Consider the following 25,722-nt stretch of genomic DNA (forward strand, 5'->3'; position numbering starts at 1 on the left):
TTCTCTAACAGAATTAGAGTAAGCTCCTAGGAAGTCAGGCTGCCAGGTTTCACGGAAGCTCTGGGCCCAGCAAGAAGGGCATCAAGAGGCTGCGCTACCTGTACTGTGCGCACAGAGCTCTGCTAAGAGCCAGGCATTCCATAGCTCCTGAACTTCTCCATGTATTTGCTGACGATGCTGGTCGCTCTACCAGAAAACCCGTCCCTCCTTTGCTAATGGGCTAGCAAACTCCTGTGGATCCTTCAAAACCCTGCTCCTTTTTACCGCCTCGGGGAAGCCTTCTCAAATCTACCCAGGCAAAGATGCTGAGCTGGGCCTGGCTGACTGCTGTGGGCTTACTCATCAATTTCCCTTATCAGATTACCTAGAGTCCTTTATCAGAGTCCCTGGAGAGCAGGGCTGGAACTTAGCACCTTCCAGGGCCAAAACACACGTGCAAGCTTATTGCAGGCAAAGACTGCAGGGTAATTCCGGCGCTAGACACCCAGAGGAGATCGAGTTCAGGGAAGCAGCATCCTGGGTGAAACACAGTTCCTGGCGGTCCCCAGGGGAGCTGGCCATGGGGACTCTATAACAGCCTGACTTGGTGGCTTAGGAGATAAGAGCTGCTGACAGCCCACCCCCACCCCCACCTACCCCCTAGTGGTGGGGAACACTGCCCATCCCACTTCCTGTTCACTTTTGTTTGCTTGGCCCCAGCTGTTTGGGGCCAGTGTTCTGGGAAGCTTTAAGGCAGGCCAGCTCCCTGCAGGGTCTGCTCCGGGACCCCCACCAGCCCCAGCGTGGGGGACCAGGGCCCATGCAGCTCACCAAGGCTCCTCCTGCTGGCTGAAGAGCAGAGGCTATTCTTGCTTAATCACAGCCTTGGGAAGCATGGACCCATGGTGACCCGTCCTTCTGATTACCGATGCGCCTCGCTGCTCTTGAGATAAAAAGCTAAGTTCCGCCCTGTGCTCAGCACCCTAAGCAGAGCATTACCCCAGCTTTGGCTGAAGACTCGGACTGTCTCTGCCTCTTGCCACCAGCTGCTGAACTCTGCAGGAGAAGGAGCTGGCAGTGCCCCTGTGAGAGCTGTCCCCTCTGTCTCACCTTCCATCCCGCCGGCCCCTCCGCACTCCCACCCACCTCCATCAGTCGCCCACCCCCCCCCCCCACGCAGGGCTAAGGTCCCCACCTGAGACCAGACGGCATGTCCTGAGAAGTATTTACAGAAGTAGCGGCGCGCTATGAGCCGGTGTGGGGTGCCGCAGGCCACAGACCAGCAAGGTGTTGGGGGACGAACCCAATGTTTCTACTACTTGCTCTGAAATGAGACGTCCCTGGGTGGCCTGAACGGGTAAGCAATTGACTACCAACCACTGGCTGAGGGTTCGAATCCTCCCAGAGGCACCTAGGAAGAAAGGCCTGGTGATCCTCCTCCCCAAGGCCGCAGCTCTGAGAACTCTGGGGCGCAGCTCAACTCTGTACGCACACAGCGACCAGCGGGCTGACTCTGTGGAGGGCAGAGCGACACGCCTAGAAGGATCAAAGTCTCAGCTGTAAGCAAAGAGCTCAGACAATGCCGTCGCCACAACCCCACCCCACGGCCACCCAGCTCCCAGGTAAGCCTACAGGGAGAATGACACAGACATAGGAAGAAACGGGCCTTTCAAAGACCCCTGGAATGGAGCCCATCCCTTCTCCTTAACCCCATAAAACATTCTTGACCAGGGAAAGCTTGGCAGTCTGAGACCGAGCCGGAGACCAGGAGACCGCTGTCCTGGGGGAGTTTACAACTCCCTACGCAGCAGAATGTGTCTCTGGGCACAGGACAGGGACTGCAGGTGGGCAGGACTGTTGAGATGCCTCGAGGGACAGAAGAGGAGGAAGAGGCACCAAGATACTGCAGGAAGCAGATGTCACCGGGTTCTCCAAAGCGCTCGGGCCCAGCAGCAGAGCATGGTGTACATTTCCCAGGCAAGTCCTGGTGTAGTTCAGAAGCAGGTGCTTCAAGAAAGCTTTGAAAAGGACGCTCCCGGAGCTCTGGCAGTGGCCCATGGAGCAGACCTGGCTAACTCCACTTCAGTGACTTGTTGGGTCATGGGCCAGTGATACAGGTAAAGTGTACTGTGCCAACCTGGCCGATAAACACAGGTGGGGTTAATTGAAGGGCATAAGGATAACTGGCTCAGTGAGCCTCGCCTTTCGAGTTCTCGGGTCTTTTGCTTTCTGATGGTTGGACCAGGGTGCATCTGCCTTAGCCAGTTCCCTGCTTCAGCTGGCAAGGCTCACTTCCTCCAAGACATCCCTGAGGAGAAGTCACATGGACCTACCTGGGTACTGGAGCAGCCGTGTGGAGACCCCTGCCATCACTGAATTGCTTACACATTCACTGACTCAGCTTTCCTCCTGCAGTCGGCATCATAGTGTGTGTTTTGTAAGATGGAGGAGGACTTTGTGGATTGGTGTTGGACATATGGGTTAATGTTGGACTTGTGAGCTTGAGCAGCACCGGGTGGGGATGTTTTCTTGATGTGCACTCACCTTTTATACAAAACTTTCTCTTACACATATGAATTTCTGTGGATTTGTTTCTTTAAAGTACCCAGACTAACACAGGCCAGGAAACCCAAAGGAATGCCAGGTGCCCAGGGCACCTAGAAGGAGAGAGGTGTGGACTGGATGGCAAACTACCTAGGGGCCAGCACCCATGGCGGGCTTGGAAGTCAGAGCAGGAAGAGTCCATGCTGAGCTGCGGGGCTCTGCCTTGGCCTGGCAGGCGGGGGCCACGTGGAGGTGTGACTCGTAGGTTTCCAGAGGCCTGAAGGGGACTCACAGTCCACAGCAGGATGGGCCTGAGCAGGATGAGTCAGGAGAGTGGAGCTGACAGCGTCACTGCACTTGATACCTGCTATCCAAGGAAGCTGTCCCTAGGCTCTACTCTGCCTGATGGATGGATGTGGCTGGACTCTGGCATGAACAGGTTGGGGAGCCCAGAACCCCACTTCTTTACCCCCATCCACCTCCATGGTCCCTGAGGGCTCCTCCAAACCCCACTGGACAGCACCTGGTTCCTCTTGTGCACTAGCCAGACTCCAGGCCGCCAGCCCCCTCAAAACCCAACCCCCTGCCATCGAGTAGACGCAGACCCACAATGACCTGCAGAACGGGCCTTGTGGGTTTCAGAGACTGCTCCTCTTCATGGGAGTAGAAATTCCCATCATTCTCCCACACAGCGGCTGGTGGCTTTGAACTCCCGACCTGGCAGTTAGCAGCCCAACCTGTAACCTCGTCGACCACCCAAATCTACCACCTGAGCCTGAGAGTGGGTACCAGAGGACACACGCCAGCACTCAAACAGCCACTTTCTCAGGGTGGTGAGTCCCGGCAGGTTGTTCTGATTCCCATCTCTCTACGGATGCTCTGCTCTGGAAACCTCCGCCCTGTTCATGATTGAACGCTCAAGACCAGCTATTCCTAAAGAGAGCCCTCGAAGTGGGTGGTCAGCAGGGGCATCTGGGGCAGTTCTGCCCCACAGAATGAAACACGGCCCGGTCCTGCCCCATCCTGACGATGGCTGTGGTGTTTGAGCCCATTGTGGCAGGCACTGCGTCTTCCCATGCCATTGAGGGTCTTCCTCTTCTTCACGGCCCCTCCACTTCAGCAAGCACACTGGTGCCTCAGCGGGTCCCTGTGTTGTTTCCTGGGGCCGCCGGCACAAAGGAGCGCCCACAGGGTGGGTTGAAATAAGGTGGTCTATCCTCCAGGTGGGAGACAAGGTCAGCAGTTCAAAACCACCAAATTCTCCACGGGGAAAAAAAGGAGGCTTACTACGCTCATAAAGACTTACAGCCTAGGAAACCCAGGGACGGTTCTACCCTGCCCTATAGCATCACTCAGAGTCAGAACCGACTTGGTAGCAGAGCTTTCAGTTTCTAAATTTATTCTCTTAGAATTGTGGACACCAGAAGCCTGGAATCAAGGCCATGACCCCTCTGAAGGTTCTAAGGTAGAATCCTACCTGGTCTCTTCCTACCAAGGCAGACCTTGGCTTGTGGCTGTCTCACTTCGCTCTCTGCCTCCGTCTGTCATGGCTTTCCCCCCTCTATCTCTCTGTGCACCTCTCTCTTCATAGGAGGCCATCAGTCACTGGGTTGGGGACACTCTAACCCAGCATGGACTTACCTTAACCAGTTATAGCTGCAGAGATCCGATTTCCAAATAAGGTCACATTTGGAGGGTCCAAGCAGACAAGATTTTGTGGGGGATGCTATCCAACCAAGGCAGTACAAGAGGCAGCCCAAGCATTTCTCCCACTTACAATACTTTTAAAACAGACACAACCCACCGCTTGACTAGATGCAGATCCTTCAGATAAATCACGGTCCTGCCCTAGCCCCAATGGCATAGTGGTTGCATGTTGGGTTGAGAACCTCAGGGTCAGCGGTTCAAAACCACCAGCCGCCTCCACAGGAGAATGATGAGGCTTTCTACTTCCGTAAAGCGTTGCAGTCTTGGAAACGCACAGGGACAGTTCTACCGACTGTCCTCTAGGGTCAGACTCAACTTGATGTCAGTTTGGTGATTTTGTTGTTGTTTCTTTTGTTTTGTCCTCAGGGCTGAGTGACTAGGCTAAGTGTGGGGATATAAAAGAGGAAGAAATGCTTGTAGAAGGGAAGAAGAGATCTAAAAAATGTCGTGAATGAATTCAGATCCTACATTTGGATTTTTCAGTAAAACAGGACCTCTCTTGTCGATTCCCACTCACGGATCATTGCCCTGCCTTGTGCCAGGACTGAAGATGCCACGACGAGCCAGACACCGTACCTGCCGTCAAGGATGCAGCAAGCCACCAGGATCAGCACCCAGTCATCTGGTCGGTGTAAGGCCACATGATGAAGACCCACATCACATGACCTGCCCGGTCACAAGAGCCAAGATTATAAATAACTTAAGGCAACTCACAGGCTGCCTGAACAAGGACTCATGCTTCAGAATGAAATGTGGACACCCCTGCCCTGCCCTGTGCAGCTCAGACCACCTTGAGAACATGTTTGGACCTTCATGACCCCGTGAGATGGCTGGGGAAGGTGGCTGAGGAAGCAGGGGTGGGGGTAGGGGGGTGGGGGTGGCGGCCTGGGCTAAAGAAGAGCAGGTTCAAAGGGGCATCCAGTTGCTGCCTGCAGAACCATGCCCAGCAGCGCTCGGCGCCAGGGAGCAGAGGACAGACGCCAGGGTGTCCGGGGGTGGGCAGTTGCTTAAGAGCCCATTCCAATGGACTGAAGACATGTTTACAACAGCTTAAAAATGGCTCATGCTGGCCCGAAGGAGGGAGCTCACCCTCGCTAGGGTTATACAAGCAAGTTATGTAACGGCCACTTAGCAGGGATGCTGGGGAGAAAACAGCCGTCCACAGTTGGGGCATCCAGAGGCTGAGGTCCCTTCCATAGCTCCTTAACCCTCCCAGAACCAGAGTCCAGCCACCTCAGTCGGATACATCTGGCCCAAGAAGGCAGCTTTCATCAGTTTAGCCCCACGAGGTGCATGAACAAGGGGCAGCCCCCAGGGGTCCCTCCCCTAGGGGAGCCCCTCCTCAGATCTAGAGGTGTTGTCATCTTGAATTAGCTGAGGAAAGGTTTCAGACCCCAAACTTACAAACTCATTGCCACCAAGTCGATGCCGACTCATGGTGACCCTACAGGACAGCGTAAAACTGCCCTTGTGAGTTTACAAAATGGTAACTCTTTCTAGCAGAAAGCCCTGTTTCCCCACAGACACACAGAGTGTCTTGGAGTTTCGATCCAGTGACCCTGCAGTTAGCAGCCCAACGCATATATGACACAGACACCAGGGCTCCAAAGGTTCCAGAAATGTTTGAGACAAGCTCCCCTATACTCTGACTTGAGTTTCTAGTCCTCACACTATGCCTCAAGTCCTCTCTTTGTCAGTCCTGAGAAGCAGGGCCCTGGCCTCCATTTAGCAGATGGGAAAACAGGGTATCAAGCGACTTCTCTGAGGATGTAAGCAAAAGGTGAGTTAGGCAGGGTTCTCTACAGGAACAAAACCAGGACACATGGGCTCACATGGGCTGCCGGGTCCAGGGTCCAAGGTCAAGGAAGCAGACAGCAGAGTCTTCCCTCAGGCAAGGCAGGCAGAGTTTGCTCGCAGGTAGCAAGCAACAGTAGGTCAGCAATAGCCAGTAGCTTGGAAGCTTAGCAAAGAAGGCCCCGATGGGATCAAGCAAGGTGACAGGATCCACCAGCCTCAAGTTCAAGCAATGTACACACCAGCAGCGTGGGGAAGCAGGTCTCCAAGGAGCCTCAAGCAATAGCGTCAGGATCCACAGGTTGGCTTGTCCCACAGATAATGCAGCACACAGGTTAAGGCAGAGAAGTAGCTAAAGCACCAACACACTGGTCTGATCACCAGGAAGCAAGGGCACGGGCCTTGCAGAGCCATTTATCTCTCTGTCCTCCAGTCACACTACAACGTGATTAATCCCACATTGACCTCGTTGGCATGATAAACCTAGCTATCACAGATGGTGATCTCAATGCAAGACATCAGGCCAGGGCTTTTTTCATCCTCTGAAATCAGCGGTTCTCAACCTGTGGGTTGTGACCCCTTTTGGGGGGGGGGTCAAATGACCCTTTCACAGGGGTTGCCTGATTCCTAATGGTATCAAAATTACAGTGGTTAAACAGCAACAAAAATAATTTTATGGTTGGAGGGTCATGACACATGATACACACATGTATCAACGGGTCGCGGAATGAGGACGGTTGAGAACCACCGTCCTAAACAGCATCATCTCACAGCCCGGGGGAAAGAGAGGGCTGTCTCCTCACTAAATCCAGTGCCTCCACACCCGATCCTTGGCAAGAGGAGTGGACAGGCTTCTCCCTGGAGCAGGAGGGTGAAGTCCAGTCCGCACTTTTCTTGGTCCTCTGGGTCCTGCCCTGCAAGGCTTCCTTCAGTCCCACCAGGCCCACTTGTCCTACAGGTCCCTGGCAGCCAGCACACACGCACAGGAGTGCGGCGGCACTGTGTTCCACCCGCTGCCGGCAGTGATCCCTGCAAACCGCACATGGGATCCAAAAAGGGAAGTGAGGGGGCCTCTTAAATACATGAGAAGAGGCCCAGCCTTGCTCACAAGCCAAACTCACTGCCATCGAGTGGATTCTGATGCCTGGCAACCCTACAGGACAGAGTTGACTGCCCCTGTGGGTTTCTGAGACCATCGCTCCTTGTGGGAGCGGACAGGCTCACCTCAGGGGCCTGAATAAGAGAAATTCTCGAGGAAAACCACCTTAAAACACTGTCTCTTCCCTGCTTGTTGCTGTTTGGTACCATCGAGTCGGTTCCGACTCACTGTGGGCCTGTGTACAAGAGAACAGAGTGCTGCCCGGCCCTGTGCCGTCCTCACAACTGTCCTCAGGTTTGAGCCCCTTGTCGCAGCCTCTGTATCAATTCATCTCCTTTTTCAATGCCCCTCGATTTTCACCAAGGAGCTGGTCTCTGTGGACAACATGTCCAACACATGTGAGACAAAATCTCACCATCCTGGCTTCCAAGGAGCATTGTGGCAGCCACTTAATGTCAACTTGAGGAAGGCCTGTCAACCAGGTCGCACCTTGATGACCTCATGTGGAGGCACAATGGAGATAAACAGCTCACTGGAGGTGGGGCACAACTCCCTCCCTGTGAGACATTGCTGTTGAAAAGCCACATGGAGCAACGCTACAACCCTGCAGCTGGTGGACCCAGGTGGAGACCCCTGCCAGCGCTGAGATGCTTCCCACCCACTGGCCTGTGATCTTCCTGCATTTGACGTCATTGCATGTGTTGTGTGAGTCTGAAGAAGAATTTATAGATTGGTATCAGACATATGGGCTAATATCAGACTTATGGACTTGATCTGGACTGGGCTGGGATGTTTTCTCAATAGTCAATTACTCTTGTGTATAAAGTTCTTTCTTATACACATATGAGTGTGTCTATGAATTTGTTTCTCTAGTCCACCAGACGAACACAAGCATTCTGGCTGTACTTCACTCCAGCCAGATTGGTCCGTTCTTCTGGAAGTCCGTGGCACTTTCCATATTCCTCAGCAGCACCCTAACTCAATCGCATCCATCCTCTCCCTTGGTCTTCCGTGTTCACTGTCCAACTTTCACATGCTTGTCAGGCTTTGAAAATACCCTGGCTTGGGTCAGGTGCACCTTAGGCCTCAAAGTAACACGGTTGCTTTTCAGCACTTTAAAGAGCTCTTGTACAGCAGGTTTATCCAATTCAATACAGCCTGTCTTCTTTTGACTGCTGCTTCCGTGAGCACTGACTGTGGATCCAAGCAAGATGAAATCCCAGACAGCTTCAATCCCTTCTCTGTTGATCATAATGGACCTCAGGTGCAGTTGTGGGATTTGGGTTTTCTTTACATTGAGTTGTCATCCACGCGGAAGGCTACGATCCTTGATTTCCATCAGCAAGTACTTCAAGTCCTCCTCCCTTTCAGCAAGCAAGGTTGTGTCATTTGCCTATCGCAGGTCAATAAGCCCCCCTCCAATACAGAGGTCACATTCTTCTTCACAGACTCCAGCTTCTCTGTTGATTTTCTCAGCATTCAGATTGGATAAAATCCATGAGAGGACATAGGCCTGACACACAACATTTCTCGATTTAAAACCATATAGTGTTTCCTTGTTCTGTTCACACAACCGCCTCTTAATCCATATACAGGTTCTGTGTGAGCACAATTAAGTGATCTGGAATTCCCATTTGTGGTAGTTACATAATTTCGTGTCAACTTCATAAATAAGTCCAGGGGTGGAGTCTAGCTTATCAATCAGGTCACTGCTTGATGATGCTTCCTTGTAGGCGTGGCCATCTCACGAGGATTCTGGGAACTTCCTTTCTTTCTCTTGCGAGGTGGGCCACACTCTCTCTCTGCTTCACCTTCTTGTTGACAAGCCGCGTGGAGCCATGCTGAGACCTGCGAGAGCCCTAGCGATGCTTCCACCACCACTGGATCCACAAGACTTTGTACTCACGGGGCTGTGATCTTCCTGCATTTTGCATCACTGCATGTGCTGCGTGGGTCTGAAGAGGGATTTATGGACTAGTGTCAGAGTTATGGACTAATATCGGGCTTACAGACTTGATCTGGACTGGGCTGGGATATTTTCTTAATATACAACCACTCTCGATATCAAGCTCTCTCTTACACATATATGAATGTCTCTGGATTTGTTTCTCTAGTTAACCGGACCAAACACACCATTCTTCTCAAGGCCATCTGTTGTTATAGTCCACACAGTCCAAAGCCACACTGGCAATGATCCAAAAGTCTAGGATGCACTGTGCTGGCCCAGATGCAGGGAAACAGGCCCTCTCCATTCATCAATAGTGAGCGAGAGACCCAGCACCAGCCATGCATGAAAGTCACACACCCCTGGGCCCAGCGAGCCCAGTTCCACATGCAGAATAGCATGTGGACCATGCTAACCATTGCCACAGTGGTTTTCCTAGTGAGAGCAAAAGACAGGAAGCAGCCTAAATCCCCATCAGCGGGGGAGCGCTCAAGTAACGCTACTGTGAAATAGGGTAGGCACATCCTCTATGGAGAGTGGCGCACCTTGAAACGCAGGTGCCAAGAAGGCCATTGGCTGTGTTCTCATCTTGGAAAAGCAACTCAATGAAATCCACCAGAAGCTTCCATTTGCCTGCGTGCTAGTCTGGGTGCATTAGAGAAACAAATCCACACCAACTCATATGTACAAGAGAGAGTTTATATAAAGGTTAAATGCGCATCAAGAAAACATCCCACCCCAGTGCTACCCAAGCCCACAAGTCCAACATTAACCCATATGTCCAACACCAATCCACAAAGTCCTCCTCCATCTCACAAAACAGATGCAATGATGCCGACTGCAGGAGGAAAGCTGAGTCAGTGAACGTGTAAGCATCTCAGCGCTGGCAGGGGTCTCCACGTGGCTGCTCCAGCACCCAGGGCTGCATCGGGGTAGTTCCATATGACGTCTCCTCAGGGATGTCTTGCAGGAAGTAAGCCTAATCAGTTGAAGCAGGGAACTGACTAAGAGAGCTTCACCCTCGTCTGACTATCAGAAAGCAGGAGACCCTAGAACTAGAAAGGCAAGGCTCGCTGAGCCATTTATTCTTCTGCCCTTCAAATAACCCCACCTGTGTTTATCAGCCAGGTTGGCACAATAAACTAACTACCTCAGTGTGGGTATGTGTGTATAGACAGAGAGATTAGCTATGTGGTTAGAAAGATGAACCTTTACATGAATATTTATGGATCTTCTCCATATATTTGGATCCATATGTTTATAGGTCTATATGCATCTATGCTCCATATATTTGGATCCACCCATCTGTCTCTTTATGGATAGATAGAGAAAATCTCTCTGGGATGTTATCTAATGGAATGGTAATTAGTCTTGCTTCCTGGGAGAGGGATTGGGTGATCTGGGGATGGGAGAGGAAAGAGAGACCTCCTGCTCACCTCTTGCTCCTTTTAGATTTTAGGCCGCGGACATGACATGCACCCAAAAGAGTGATTAAAGATGAGGATTTTTGTAAACACGTGCAGAAGGTGATTTTTTTTTAAAGATATTCATGATTACCTCATCTCATTGGTGCCTACAGGACAGAGTAGAACTGCCCCTGAGCCTGTCCATCAATCTTCACAGTAGAAGGCCTCATTGTTCCTCTGTGGAGCGGCAAGTGGTTTTGAACTGCTAACTTTACATTCAGCAGCGCACGGTGTAACCCACAGCTCTGTGGCAGTGAATTGTTGGTTTTGAAGTGGTTACATCCTCCCTCCTCTGGCATCTTTACCTTTGGGAGGGTTGGTGGACATTTCCCAGCTTTTGTCTCCAAATATACTCTCCTGTCCATGAGAAGATGCCTGGAGCTCAGAATAGCGAGTTCCCCAGCCCACGTCCGGATGGAGGAGAGATGGCTAGGCAGGTAGCTGGCCTCTCTGGGAGGGTGGAAGACAAGTGTGCCACATGGGCTCTAGAGCCCACACCAAGGGCTGCAAAGTAAGACACAGGGGCACCCGCGTTGGTTGTGGCCCCCGTGCTCATCAGGTGGGCAAAGAGTGCCCTGTAACTGTGCCTGTGCCTGCACATGACCCCCACAGGTGCGTACATGCATGCACACACACACACACAATCCCCCCACCAGGGTGCTGGAGAAGCTGTTTGTGGGCTCTGAGACAGCGGCAGGAGGCTGAGGAAGAGTGAAGTCCTCACTCCGAGTGGGGGAATCTCTCTCCATCACAACAGATGCTGTGAGTCAAAAATGTAGCCGGCTGGCAGAGCGAGCAAGACCCTCACCACCCAGGAGGCAGTGGGCTGTGCTCATTTTCTCCATCTGCTCCTCCAGACTCTCTCTGGGCCCTGAAGACAGGGGATCCCTTGACCCTCACTTCTGGTTGGGTGTGGCCAGTGAAAGCATCAACAGGAGAGTCCAGAAAAGGGACACCCCTTCCCTGCCAGGTCACCATAGGTGGGGCCCACAGCCTGCCCACACAGCTATCTTCAATGGTGAGAAGCCCACTCTACCTCTGGGTATGGTTTCCTTAAACCCTCAAAACTCACTGTCCTTGCAACTATTTGTTTCCAACTCATAGTGACCCTAATATAAATAGATATTTTAAAGCCTCAAACTTGCTGCCATTGAGTCGATTCTGACTCATGGAGACCCTATAGGGCAGGGTAGATCAGCCCCTGTGAGTTTCAGAGACTGTAAGTTGGTAAAAAGCCCATCTCTCTCCCGAGGAGCAGTTGGGGGGGGAGGAGGGGGAGGGGAGTTGATAGCATAGATGACTCTCTAACCCCACTCGATGGGATCGAACAACAGAATTTTATGTGAATGAATATATTGGATTGTGTAAGATATGACAAAGGGAAAAAAAACTATTATAGGGAAAATAAAAATTAAAAATCAGGGTTCCTGGGGGTAGGGTGGGGAGGGAGAGGATAAAGGGAGTTCATATCAAGGAGCTGAAAAAGAAAGAAGGTGATTTGAAACTGTGGTCGCAATTGTACAATACCGCTTGAAGTGATTAAACTCTGGAATGTTATGATATCTGTAAGACCTCCCATCATATGATTAAAATTTTTTTTAAAAAAGAAGTTACAGTCTTGGAAACCTACTGCGGGAGTTCTACCCGATCCAGGGGTCACTGTGAGTTCTCATCCACTGCATAGCAGTGAGTTTGGTTTAATTTGGCTTTTGCCACCAGCTCTCCTTGGACCCCAAAACGCCTGCAGTGAAAGCCCCATGACTCACTTCCTTTTCCTGCTGAACCCCAAGCTGTCTGTGACATCTCATCATAGCTGTCCACGCCACCCACTTCGCTGGCTTCCCACAGCGACCACGTGGCCCCGCCCCTCCCTTTCCCCCACCTCTCCAGCCTCATCTCCTCCTACTGTCCCTCCCTCCCTGCGTTCAGCCCCTGGACCTCTGCTATTGTTCTCAAATAGCCCCTCTCTCCCTTCCACCCCAGGGCCCTGGCACACACCTTTCCCCTCCACCTGGGCCATTCTTCCTCTGGGCCCAGATAGTTCCTACAGAAGCGCCACTGCTGCTTCCTTCTGCTGCTCTCTGCTCTTTCCTCTCTGCCCCAAAGCCCTGTCCTAAAGCCCCGTGAGCTCTGTTTCCTGGGCTGGTCAGGACCCATCTGATGACCCCCTTCCCTCCTCCATCTGGGCGGGGTCTGCTTGGGCTCCATTTGTAAACCCTGAGTCTCTCAGGGCGCTGTCATGTAAAAGGTGCTCACGAACCGAGTGTGGAACAAGCAGATGAATGAATGGTTTGTTCTTGGTTTGCGCTGGCAGATGCTGTACGTAGCCTCAGCCGCGCCCGCGCCGACACGGCACGGAGAGATTTGCATACGTCCATTGGCCACGCTGGTATGCAGAGCTTAATGAGATGCAGCCGTGCACGGTGGGCACACTAACGCAGACACACGCACCGAAGGCGCAGGCACACGCACCATGCATCCGCACGGGCAACCCAAGAAAGGGCCATGCCAAGCATCAGCAAGTGCGCGCGCGCACACACACAGAAAGTGCTCCCCAGGCAGGCGTCTGCCACCCTGAGCTCATTAAAGAGGCTAAATATAGCCTGTCTGCAGCTGTGCTCAGCAAGCTGCCCACACAGCCCAGGAAAAGACGCCAGTTACCAGGCAGAGGAGCCGGGAGGCCAGCCCTGGGCATCCTTGGGGTGGGCTTCTCCAGGGAGAGCGGGAGGCTATGGGTACCCAGGAGGGGAGCCCCCTGGATGGCTGTCCTGGGCTTTTGGAGCTTCCACTTCTGGTCAGGGGCCCTGGGCAGCAGGACCGAAGGTCAACAGCCCCATGTTGGAAAAGGGACCTACCAAGCCCCCCATATCGTTTCACGCTGTCCCTTTGGGAGAATCGCGTGGACTCCTTTGATGGACGGCTGATGAGATCAGGATTCCTTCTGAGCCCCCAACCTGAGCTCTCAGCCCAGAGCAGGGTCGAGAGGCTGTCCTAGGTGGGAGTCAGGACTCAGCGGGGATAACTCGGGGTGCAGCTGGTGGCTGGTGATGGGGGGCAGGGTGTGGGTGTTCAGTCTACCTGGAAGATGAAGAGTGTCTGGGAGCAGTATCAGGTCTTGGTTGGAGGACAAGAGGATAGTTTTCTCCATGTGCAAGCAAGCCATTGTGCTATTTCAGGGTCTCCCTGAGGCCCCACCCTAGTGAGCAGGCAGGGTCATAGGCAGACTCCTCCACACACACACATGCGGGGCAGCTGCCTGCTACCACCCCCCCCCCACTCTAAAACATGACCCTGGCCTGGTTGAGACACTGACAGCCAGCATGAGTTTGGGTCCCACATGTCAGGTCCCTCTGGTATTCTCCATAGGCTGGGTCAGCTCTCGGTGGGTCACAAGTGGTATCCCCGCTCACATAATCTTCCCCTTCGATGGGGTAGGGAGGAGGAAAATCCCCTCCAATTTACAAACACTTTCTGTCCTGCGCTGATCTTGGACCCCAAGGTTTTGGGGGTGGAGTGTAATTTAAAATATGGGGTTTTCTACTCCCATAAAGTTACAGTCTCGAAAACCCACAGGGGCAATTCTACCATGTCCTATAATGTCGCTGTGGGTTGTCATCAATTCAATGACCGTGTGTGTGTGTGTGTGTGTGTGTGTGTGTGTGTGTGTGTGTCTTGAAGAGGGGTCTGTGTGATGCAAGGGAGAACAACACCTCCCCAGGTACTGGGGGGGGCAGTTTTTCAGGGGGAGAGACTTCAGGACAGAAGGAACCCCAGGAACACCGAGGTCTGGTGCTGGAGGAGCTCGGAAAGCTGGGCTTGAGGCCTTCCTTGGAAAGGTCATTTCCTCCTCCTGAGCCGTCACTTTCTCGCTGTGAACTGGGTAGGATGCCTACAGCCCTTCCTCCTTCCAGGGGGCTCTGACGGTCAGGGGAGAGCCCAGCCTGGAAAGCCTCCTGTTCTGGGAGCTGCTGCAGTGCGATGGGGAAGAGGATAAAGAGGGTGGGGCAGCCGCAGGTGTCTGGGAAGAGGTGTCCTCATGGGGCTCCACAGTCACACAGGGTGAGCGAGGGGCTCTCTGCACAGGATGTGCCTCCTGGAGAAAGCGTGGAAGGGGGAGGGACTGGGTGGGGTGGGGGTGACTGCAAGGGGCCAGCGGAGTGAGATCCTGGCTTCAGCTAGCTGGGGACAGGTATTTACAGGGAAGTGGGTAACTGTGGGGGCTCTGCTGGAGGCAGAGCTGATGCTATTCAGGGTCTGAGTTTGCTCTGCAAGGTGCAGGAGAGGGAGCAGGTGCCCTCCCAGCTGCATCCAAGTCACAAGCACAAGCAGGAGGTGGCAGGCTACCCAGTTGTCTGCCCAGAAAGTGTTTTTTGTCTGTGCGAGCACGAGATGAGGCTGTAGGACGGATGGACCGGCAATAACCCAGGAGGGAGGATCTCCATGCAGAAAGGCCTGCCACCTCACACCTGCCTACACTGGCCCCCTCCCTGTGCTCCCAGGCCAGCTCAGCCCCACCCTGGGAACTTTGGTGGGGGGGATAAATTCTGTGACCATGGTAACCAAGGCCACCATGGAACCAGCAGTGCACCCAAAGGCCAAGCTCCCCGAGATGACAAGATTCAACGCTCACACCTACCACCAGGTGCTGCATGCTGCCAACACTCACCCAGACTGCCAACAACAAAGGAAAACCATCAGCCACTGCTTCCGGGCCAGGTGCAGATCTGGGCACTACGTGTGTTACCGCTGTGACCCTCGGACCCCCCAGGAAGTTGACACAGCAGAGCAAAGCGAATTCAGAGAGGCATGAGGTCGTTTGTCTACTTAAGTGTCCCAGCAAGTCAACAGGGTCGAAGCCAGGCCTGTGTACTGCCAGCACCCAGCTGTCCCAGCGTGGTCTCTGGATGTCCTGACTCAAATAGCGCCTCACGACTCGCTTGCAAAAGCCAGGCGGAGGTCAGAGGTGAATCCACATGGGTGCTCACTGGGCCAGCCAGGTGCCATTAAGTCAGTGGCTCGGACTCATGGTGACGTTGTGTAGGTCCAGGTAGAACTGAGCTCTGTGGGATTTTCAGTGCCTGTTTTTTCAGAAGTAAGTCATCAGGCCCTTCTGCTGAGGCACCTCTAGCGGGGAAGGGGCTCAAACCACCAACCTTTGGGTCAGCCGCTGAGCATGTGAACTGTCTGCACCATCACCGTCAGGCACTGTCATTCATGCTTCTGGCAGTAAGGACATCAACTACATTGGTTCATGTGGGTTCAAAGCAAGCACACCAACCCTCATTGGCTATCATTGTCATAAAACAAAACGTATTTTAGTGCCCCCAAAATGGTAGACGGGACATCCAAAACCCACACCAAGCTCACTGCCATTGAGTCGGTTCCAATTCACGGTGACCCTATAGGTCAGGGTAAAACTGCCCTATCAGTTTCTGAGATTGAAACTCTTTATGGGAGTAGAAAGCCTCATTTTCCCCCCATGGAGTGACTGGTGGCTTCGAACTGCTGACCTTGCTGTTAGCAGCCCAACACATAACTGCTACGCCACCAGGGCGTCAGTGTGGAATAAAACGCCATCTTTTCCACTGAGTACACTCACCTTGGTGCAAAAATGACACATCACAGTGATGCCGTTGTGAACAAGGTTGGACTGACACTCAGGACGGAGCCCTTCAGCCAGAACGGCTCACCGACAGTTTCATAGTTCAAGTCCACCCACTGAGAAAGACCTGACAATCCATCCTCACCCTTCAAGGTCACAGCCCAGAATGCTCAGTCGCACGGGGTAGGGTTCCTTTGAGATGGAGTCTACTCAGCAGTGCCCGATACCACCACCACTGCCACTTGGGAAATGTGGGCTCTGGCATCTGCACTATCTCGTTATAGCTCCAGGACACCCCTGGGCATCTACTATTGTCAGTTGCCATCCAGTGACTCCGGCACATAGCAAGGCCATGTGACTGAGCACAGCAGCCTGCTTGGGGTTTTCTAGTGGTGCCGTGGCTCCAAGTTGGGCCTCAATCCACAAGGTCGGCAGTTCAAAAGCACCATCTCCTCCAAGAGAGAAAGACTCGGCTTTCTACTCCCATAAAGAACTACACTGTCTTGGAAACCCACAGGGGAAAACCACTGTCCTATAGGGATCATCTCGATGGTAGGGAGGGCACACCTTCCTGAGGACAGTAGTTCTGTCCTCCAGCCCAGCTCCAATCCTGCTCTGTCCTTACCTGGTACACATCCAGGCGAGCCTTGGTGGTGGGAGAGGTGACAGGGACAGTCATGCCTACCAGCACTTAGGGGAGTGTTGGAAATCTCGAGAAGGCTCCTTAAGAGGCAGGTGCTCCCCCCCAGGGATGGCTCTTGGGCCATGGGAAGTTAGGCAAGGCAAATGGTACAGCCCCATGAGACAGAAGCTGAGGGATGGAAGAGCTTGGGGCAAGGCCTCAGGCTTGAGTCTGGGAAGATGGCAAGTAGACAAGGCACAGTCAGGGGAGTTCCAGGCACCACACCCCCAAACATACACAGGGACTCCCCCTCTAAGCTCCACCTGACATGACGCTCCATACCACCAGCCAAAAAGGCATTTGACCCCATCACAGTCTCCCCAAGGCCACCCAGAACCTCCGAGAGGACAGCCTGAGGTCCCTATGTCAGTCAGTGGATGGGTCCTGGCCAAGTCCTTGCACCTAGGTCTGTACTCATCTTCTGAGAAGACCTAGGCAGAGGGGGACCTGGAAAAGCCTACAGGATGGTAAGGACTTGGGCAGCCCCCGGACTCAGCAGCCATGCCCTGGGTTCCTCATCCCATCACGCACAGCCTGGCAGGAATGAGAAGCTTCTGACCATGGTGGTCACCACCGCCAGGGTTCCTAGATGTGTGTCACCCAAAAGACAGTGTCTAGAAGTTACTGAGGGCTTGTCCATCCCATCCTTCTCCTGGTCCGTATGCAAATGACATGCAAATGGAACTCTTCCTGGGCACTCACCCCTCCCCTCCATGCTGGGCTCGCCTTCCCGCTTCACCTGTCCCAGGTCCTATCCCACCCTCCCACCCACCCCCGCACTCTGGCGCTGACACCACAGCTACGATCCCCAGGTGGTTATTTCGATCATGGGGCAGAAAGTGGGCTGAGACCAGGTGAGTGGCCCCCAGACTCTCTGATCCTGCCTGAGGAGCTGCAATCCTTCTGGGTTCCCAAGGGGCGAAAGAGGGGTTCCAAGTTCGAGGGGCTGGGATCCCCCCAGAAGGGACGGGAAGACAGGCGCCCAGTGGGTCAGGCTTAACTCACGCTGCTTCTCCTGGAGGAGGCTGGAGGTGCAGGGCGCCGCTCCTTCACCTGCAGGGAAGAAGAGGACTGTGAGCACAGGCGTCCGTGTCGCTGTGGCCAAACCCAGACCCAGGTTCCTTCTGCCCAGGCCAACACCCCCATGTTCCAGAGCAGTCCCGAGCTCCTCGGCTTTCAGACAGCCTGCCTTTAGGGTGACTATGGAGGGCCAGAGTTCCTGCTTCACTGACTGTGGACCAGACCCTGCGTCTCTGGGCTGGAGACAGGATGGGTATTTTGCCCGCTTGCTGCCCTGCCATGCTTCTGCTGCCCTTTATGGGGTAACAGATGGGACCATCTCTGGCCTTCTCACCTCTGCCTTCTCCGAGGCTGCTTCTTCCACCCTCAGAACAACCGCTCCCCAGCTGTGGCCCTTACTCCCTCCTCTGAGGGTCAGTGTGCCCGTGTGCTCACGGCCACCGAGTCAATGCCAACTCGCAGGGACCCCCCAGGACAGGGTACCACTGCCCCCTGTGGTTTTTAGAACCTGTCCCTGCTTATGGGAGGATAAAGCTCCGTCTCTCCCAAACGGCTTCAAATGGCTAACGGTGGAGATTGTAGCCTGTCTCCAGTTCAGCCCTGTTCCCACAGCTCTGAAACCCTGAACCCCCTGCCCCCCCCAGACATCTCCAGATGCTTCCTAGGTGCCCCACATGCACCCTGTCCTAGGTGAACATCTGGGCCCGCTCTGCTTCCTCCATGGAAGGCGCCTCCTTCTTCCCAACCTGAGAGTCCATGCCTGCGATTGCCTTCCCTGGTCCCCTAGAGTCCATCCATCACAACGGTCCAGGGGCCTGCTTCATTAGCATTTGCCCCCTCCATCACAAAGGCAGGGATTTCCTCATTGTCCCTTGGTGTGCACCCCAGGCCTTAATCAACAGCACTTCTCAGTCTGTATCTGTTGAATGAATAATTGAATCCTCGAGTCCTCCCCCACTGCTACCCAAATATAGGGCTCCATCCTATGCATTGTGGGGCTATTGAAATGGTTTCTTTCATTGCTTGAAAACCACGTTCCCTCTGTAATTACTACAATAACAGCAGCTCTTCATTGAACACGTGGAAACACCCGGAGTCTCAGGTAAGAAAGGAGATTCCTCGTGACCTGTCATTAAGAGAACACCTGATTTACCTGTCATATGTGTCTCTCTGGTGCTTTTTCCACACATGTGTCTTTCCCTACGGAGCACCGGCCATCTCTTCCATGAGGACCCCGCTTCAAGAGCTTCAAGGGTCAGCTCTGGGTCCCAAAGGGCCAGCACAGGGCCAGCCTCAGAGAAAGTTTATTCCCTTTTCATGCCCCCACCAGGGGAGACAAACTCAAAAACCCAATGCTGGTGCATGGCAACTCTTAGGACAGGGTAGAGCTGCCCCAGTGGGTTTCCAGGACAGTAACTCTGTTGCTGCGATGAGGTGCCACTGAGTTGGTTCCCACCCATAGCGACCCCGTGCACAAGAGAAGAAAAAACTGCCCGGTTCTGCACCACCCTATGCCTAGACCCATTGCTGCAGCCATCATGTCAATCCATCTCCTTGAGGATCTTCCTCTCCTCGCTGCCCCTCCGCTCTACCAAACGCGATGTCTTTCTCCAGGGACTGGTCTCTCCTGTAACTCTTCACAGGAATAGAAAGCCTGGTTTTCTCCCAAGGAGTGGTTGGTGGTTTCAAACTGGGAACCTTGCCGTGAGCAGCCCAACGCATAAGCACTAAGCTACCAGGGTAGACAGGCGGCCCCTGAGTCATTGCAACACCCCCATCTCTGAAAGCAGCGGATGCCCAGATGGGGGAAGCTGAGATGCTTCTTCCCAAAGAGTCTCTCATCCACTAGCCCAGGGCAGAATGGCCCACGGTGGGGGTTCCCTGCCAGACCCAGATCTCCCCCATCTGGGGTAGAAGCCAACAGTGTGGAAGGGCAGGAGGAAGGTGGGCAGGATCTGGGGACACAGAGGACAAGTGGGAGGGTGGGAGCAGGTGCCAGAAACTAGTCCTGGGAAGCAGGAAGGTGGGGACATCAGGACGGCTGTGAGCTGAAGCTCCAAGCCCCTGGGAGTGTGCTACATCATCTTGGACTGCACTTACAAAATGCAGATCCAAAGAGAGGATTATTCCAAACTCAAGCACTAAACCCTGAGCGGGGGCCCTTTGGAGCACAGGAATCCACAAGAAAGCTGCTCTGGTCACATGACCCTCCCACACCACAAGCGCCTCTGGCATTTCTCAGAGAGGCTTCTCCACCACTGTCCTGGCCGGAGCTTCCTTGGGGAAGGAGATGAGTCCAGAGACGGAGGGGCCAGGCCTGACTCACCGTCCCTATATTCTCCTGCCAGGTGCCAGCTCCCCCTCTACAGGGGATCTGAGGGACTTGCCATTCATAACTAGGAGATGCTCGGGCCTGCAGGGCCTCCCTCCTAGGAAGCATGTGGGCTTTGAACCTGGGCAGGACCTCAGGGCGCATAGTGTGGGAAGTGAGACCAACAAGCTCCTGGGTAGCTCTGGGTGACCAGGAAGGAGAGCAGGGAAGACCCCAGGAACCGAAGGGCATTGCAGGACTGAGGTTCAGGGGGCGTCATCTTTTCCAGATGGTAACAGGAATGCCCATGTGGGTGGTATGAAAGCGCAGACCGTGGATTTTCCAGGCCAGGAGGCCAGGAGTCCGAATTCAGGGGGCCTGTTGCAGGGGTGGGGCCTTGTCTGCCTGCAGGGGCAGGGGATAAGGAGGACAAAGCTGCCTTTGCTGCAGCTGGGGGGTGGGGAGTGGTTTCCTGGCAATCACCACATGGTAGCCGCCCCCCTTTGTACCCACATCTCTGTGCCTAACCTGCTCTTTGTATATCTCAAGAGGGACTCCCTACACCGGTCTGGCCTCTTCTACACACAGGGAAACCCTGATTTCCAAATGAGACGGCTGCCAGGGGTAAGGAACATGCCAAACCACTACCGTGGAGCCGGGGCCCACTCAGAGCCACCCAACAAGGCAGTTAAATGGCTCCTTGGGGTTCCTGTGGCTGTGACTCTCTCATGGGAAAGACAGCCTCCTCTTTCTCCCAGGCGCACCTGCAGGATTCGAACTTCCCACCTTCATATGAGCAATGCTTCTTAACAGGCTGCACCCCAGAGCTCCTTCCATAGATGTGGAGGTTGAGAGTCCAAGGTATATTTTGGAGGGGGGCAGGATGTAATCCGAAACACCGGGTGTATCCTAGGGCGCCTGCCAGGGCTGCAGGTGGGAGCCAGGTCCTGGGGTCTCTGCAGAGCTGCCTGTGAGCACGGGCATGGCTGTGTCTGTGGGGAGGCTGCTGCTGGGCCTCGTCCACTGGTGAGACCCCTGAGCCCTTACACCCCTGGGCCTCTTAGCAGCTGGGGAAACTGAGGCTCTGAGGTAAGAGCCACTGCTTCTGTGCCATCCGTTGCCTTGACAAGAAGTGAGGGTCCTTCCTAAACGGAGAGCCACTGAGGTCAAGGGGGGAGTGCCGACAAGCTGGGGGCTGGGAGATCAAAACCTAGCTCAGGCTGAGATTGGGAAGCAGGGGAAGTGGAGAAGAGGTTGGGGGGAAGCACCCCGAATGAGCCCTGGACTGTTTCCTGCAGGCACCCAATCCCCCACCCCCCGGGGCACACACGGGAGGGACCACTGTGTGTGTAACAAGGTAAGTGTGGGCCCAAGACAGCCGGCAGCCTGCGGCCCCGTCTTCCTGCACAGCAGCGTCTGCTGTGAGCACCAGCTTTCTGATTAGCAGGCTCCCCCGATGAGGGCCATTAACTAAAGGGGCAGCTGCCTCCATCAATGCCTAAATGAGACCCCACTTGGCCTGGAGCTTCCCAGGCCCCCCAGGCCCTCTGATAGCCTCTTCTCATCTGGAACTTTCTCTAGTACAGAAGCTGGTGGAAGCTTCCTGCAAACAGGTCGGGCGACTCCGTTTTGGACAGGGAACCTGGAAGGCATGCCGTCATGGCCCCCCAGGAAGCCTCTCCCCATGAATCCAGCTGCTCCCACAGGCACCCAGCGCTGGGGGTCTGCACCACCACCTCATTCCTCCAAGGACACCCCCACCCCAAGTCACCTGAGTGGTCTTACAGAGTGTCTCTTCTTCCCAATCCCCTGTCTGAAGCCCTGGTGCTGTAGTGGGTACATTTGGGCTGCTCATCACAAGGTCAGCAGTTCGAAGCCACCAGCCACTCTGAGGAAGAAAGATGAGGCTTTCTGCTTCCACAAAGAGGTAACTGTCTCAGAAACCACAGGTGCCATTCTACCCTGTCCCATAGGGTCGCTGTGAGTCAGAATCCACTCAATGGCAGTGAGCTTGGTCTTCTTCGTGTAAACTTGTCCCCCACACTGGGAGTTCCCAGCCCCCAGAGCAGTGGTGTTTCTGGTCGGTCCTCTACAGAACCTGTAGCCCATCTGTCCATGTCGACTCCGTGTGGCCCCATGTGTCACAGAACATCACCGCACACGCCTATGTCTGATGGAAGCAGGTCATGCGGGCTTTCTTCCATGGCACTGCGTGCTCAACCTGCTCCCTTTTAGTCTCGGGGTCAGCGCTTAGCCCTCACGCTCGTCTCTAAGGGGGCAGCTGAGACCGCTGAGGAGGAAAATCGGCTCCACTGGGCCTTGGTGGAGGAACTCTGGTGGTGTAGTAATTACACGTTGGACTGTGATCCGCAAGGTCAGCAGTTTGAAACCACCAGCCGCTCCACGAGAGAAAGATGGGGCTTTCTTCCCCACTAAACGCTCACAGTTTTCAGAAACTCACAGCAACAACAGCAGTTCTACCCTGCCCTATAGGGTCGCTATCACTTAGCATAAAAGTAATGGCAGCGAGTTTGGTTCAGTTCGGTTTGGTTCGGTTTGGTTTGGTTAGGTTCAGGTTGGGGCCTTGGTGAAGAAGGACCAAAGAGCCCCCTTCCTGATAGGCCAGGAAGTGTCTTGGCAGACCCCCTGGCGAAGAGGACTGGGAGCAACTGGACACCCCGGTAGCCCCTGGGCCCTCTTCTGGCTGGCCTCAGGAGCCCAAGCCAGGCTCTGGCCCATCCTGCAACTCACTTGTGACTCATGGCTAAGAGGACAGTTCTAGCGCTTCTGCCCACCCACAAGCACTGATATGTCCAAACCCTCCTGAGCCAGCGCTGAGCACAGGACGACCTCATCCTCATTACCTCGCACCACACCCAGGGCAACCTGTGGTCGTAACAGCATTGTTTGTCAATTTAAGATGATTCAGAGTGAAGGTGGTGTCTAGTCTGTCAATCAGGTCATAACCAATGAGGCCTCTGTGTGGGCATGGCCTTCTCCTGAGGATTCTGGGAACTCCTGTCTTCCTCCTTGGAGGCAGGAGACACTCTCGCTCTGCTCAGTCCCTGTGAGTCATCCTAGTTGACAAGCCACATGAAGAGGCTGATGGCAGCCAGTGGTCTGAGCTGGAGGAACTATGTGGAGATTCCTGCCAGCGCTGAGAGGCTTCCACCGCCACTGGATCCTCAAGACTTCCCACCCACTGGCCTGTGATCTTCCTGCATTCAGCATCATTGCATGTGTTTCATGAGTCTGAAGAGGACTTTAAAGATTGGTATCAGACATGATGGCTAATATAGGACTTATGGACTTTTTCAGGATGGGCTGGGGTGTGTTCTTAATGTACTCTTGGTAATACACATGTGTGTCTATGAATTTGTTTCTCTAGTCTACCCAGACTAACACACAGCCCCCTGTGTTCACGCCTCTGTCTATGTCCCCATAGATGCTTCCCAGAGGCCCCGACTCCTCAACCTGGTATTTACCTCGACCTGTCTTCTTCCCCTGCCTCTTCTCCAATACCCCCTGCCCCCACCCCCCCCCATGCAAACTCCTTGTTGCCAACACATCCCAACACTTCAGGGCTAACACCTCACACCCCACTCCAATTTCACACCCAACCCAACCCAACACCTCACACCCCAACACTTCACATCCCAACCCAACACCTCACACCACATCCAACACCTCACACTCTAACCCAACACCTCACACCCCAGCCCAACATCTCACACCCAGCTCAATACCCAATACTCAACACCTCATGCCCCAACACCTCATACCCCAACCCATTACCTCACACCCCAACACTTCACACCCCAACCCAACACCTCACACCCCACCCAACACCTCACAATCAAACCCAACAACTCACACCCCAGCTCAACACCTCACACTCTAACACCTCACACCCCAACCCAACACCTCACCCCCCAGCCCAACCCCTCATACCCCAACACCTCACACCCAACCCAACACCTCACACCCAACCCAACACCTCACACCCCAACCCAACACCTCACACCCCCACACCTCACACCCAACCAAATACCTCATACCCCACCCAACACCTCACACCCCAACCCAACACCTCACACCCAACCCAATACTTCATACCCCACCCAACACCTCACACTCAAACCCAAAAACTCACACCCCAGCCCAACACCTCACACCCCAACACCTCACACCCAACCCAATACCTCATACCCCAACCCAATAATTCACTCCCAACTCAATACCTCATACCCCAATACCTCACACCCCAACCCAATAACTCATGCCCAACCCAACACCTCACACCCCAACCCAACACTTCACACTCCAACTTAACATCTCACACCCCAGCCCCATGCCCAATGCCCAAATCTCCCTTCTTATTCACACCTCTTTCCATGTACTTGCACCTGGCATTCCCTGCTGACTGTACCCTCCACTGTGGTCTGTCCAGAAAAGTCAAGTGCCCTCCCCTGATGCCTCAGGTCACTCCACACTTCCTCTCGGACCCTTCTGTATTCCATTCCCCCTCTGCTCAAAGCAATCAGCTCACTGAACTAGGGCAAAGCGCCACCCCATGGCCCGTCTGGGCGCTGGTCGTTTCTGCATCCGGCTCTGAGTCATAGCCTGTCCCAGCCTTGACCAGTGTCCCAGCAAGTATCAGAGGCTGTGTGCTGAAGGCCTAAGAGGGTGAGAGAGGACTTCCAAGCCTGAAGGGCCCCTCTGGGCCTGGTGCTTAGAATGGAAAAGAAGCATCTCCACCCCCAACGCAGGATGATCAGGGCTGCAGGTGGGGGCAGAGCGTTGGGGGCTTTGTCAGAGGTGGGCATCAGAGGAGCTTCCTGGAGGAAGGGCACCGCATGCACTGGTGGTGATGTAGACAAGGTCAGCGGTTCAAACTTACCAAGTGGATCTTTGGGAGAAAGATGAAGCTGTCTGCTCCCATCAAGACTGATGGTCTCAGAACCCCTCAGGACCAGTTCTACCCTGTCCCATGGGGCCAGGATCCAGAGTCAACTTGATGGCAGTGAGTTTGGTTTGGGGGTTATGGATGAGACCAGGGGCCAGGGCAGGAAGAAGCCATGCAGCCTCCACGCGGCCCAGCCCCTGGACCACAACAGGAGAGTGGAGACAGGGAGAGGGTCTTCGGGAGCAGACTGAGAGATAACCTTGGGAACACCGATCTGGTGACGCTCTGGCTGTCCTCTTGTGTCTTCTCATGTAGTGACAATTCCAGGGCTGTGTGAGCTCTGTGATCATGGAGAACCCCCGACCCTGGACCCTTACAACTGTGATGGGAAGCTTGGAACCAAACTATGGGCAGTGGGGACGTCGACTTTCTTCTGTAGGCCACCGAAGCCCTGGTGGAGTAGCAGTTATGCACCCCTACCCCCAAAAAATACGTGTTGGAGTGCTAACCCCTCTCCCTAAGGAGATAATCCTGCTTAGAAGACGGGCCTTCTCTGCTATGATAAGGAGGCCCTATCAGAACAGGTGCGTCCTCAACCTAATCATTTCTGAAGTATAAACAGAGCAGGAGAAAATGGAGACTTCTATTTTTCAGGGCTCCCCTCCAA

The 25,722-nt window shown here is 54.1% G+C and overlaps 1 protein-coding gene across 1 annotated transcript in view; it reads right to left on the reverse strand.

Moving 5' to 3' along the window:
• Positions 1–25,722, reverse strand: part of PITPNM3 (PITPNM family member 3) — a 99,389-nt gene that overhangs the window by 37,263 nt on the left and 36,404 nt on the right. Inside the window, exon 4 of the mRNA XM_075559591.1 lies at positions 17,824–17,871. Coding sequence (XP_075415706.1) covers positions 17,824–17,871 — 48 coding nt within the window. The remainder of the gene's footprint in view (positions 1–17,823; positions 17,872–25,722) is intronic.

This window comes from Tenrec ecaudatus, chromosome 10 (genome assembly GCF_050624435.1).
Source record: "Tenrec ecaudatus isolate mTenEca1 chromosome 10, mTenEca1.hap1, whole genome shotgun sequence".
Taxonomy (NCBI): Eukaryota; Metazoa; Chordata; class Mammalia; order Afrosoricida; family Tenrecidae; genus Tenrec; species Tenrec ecaudatus.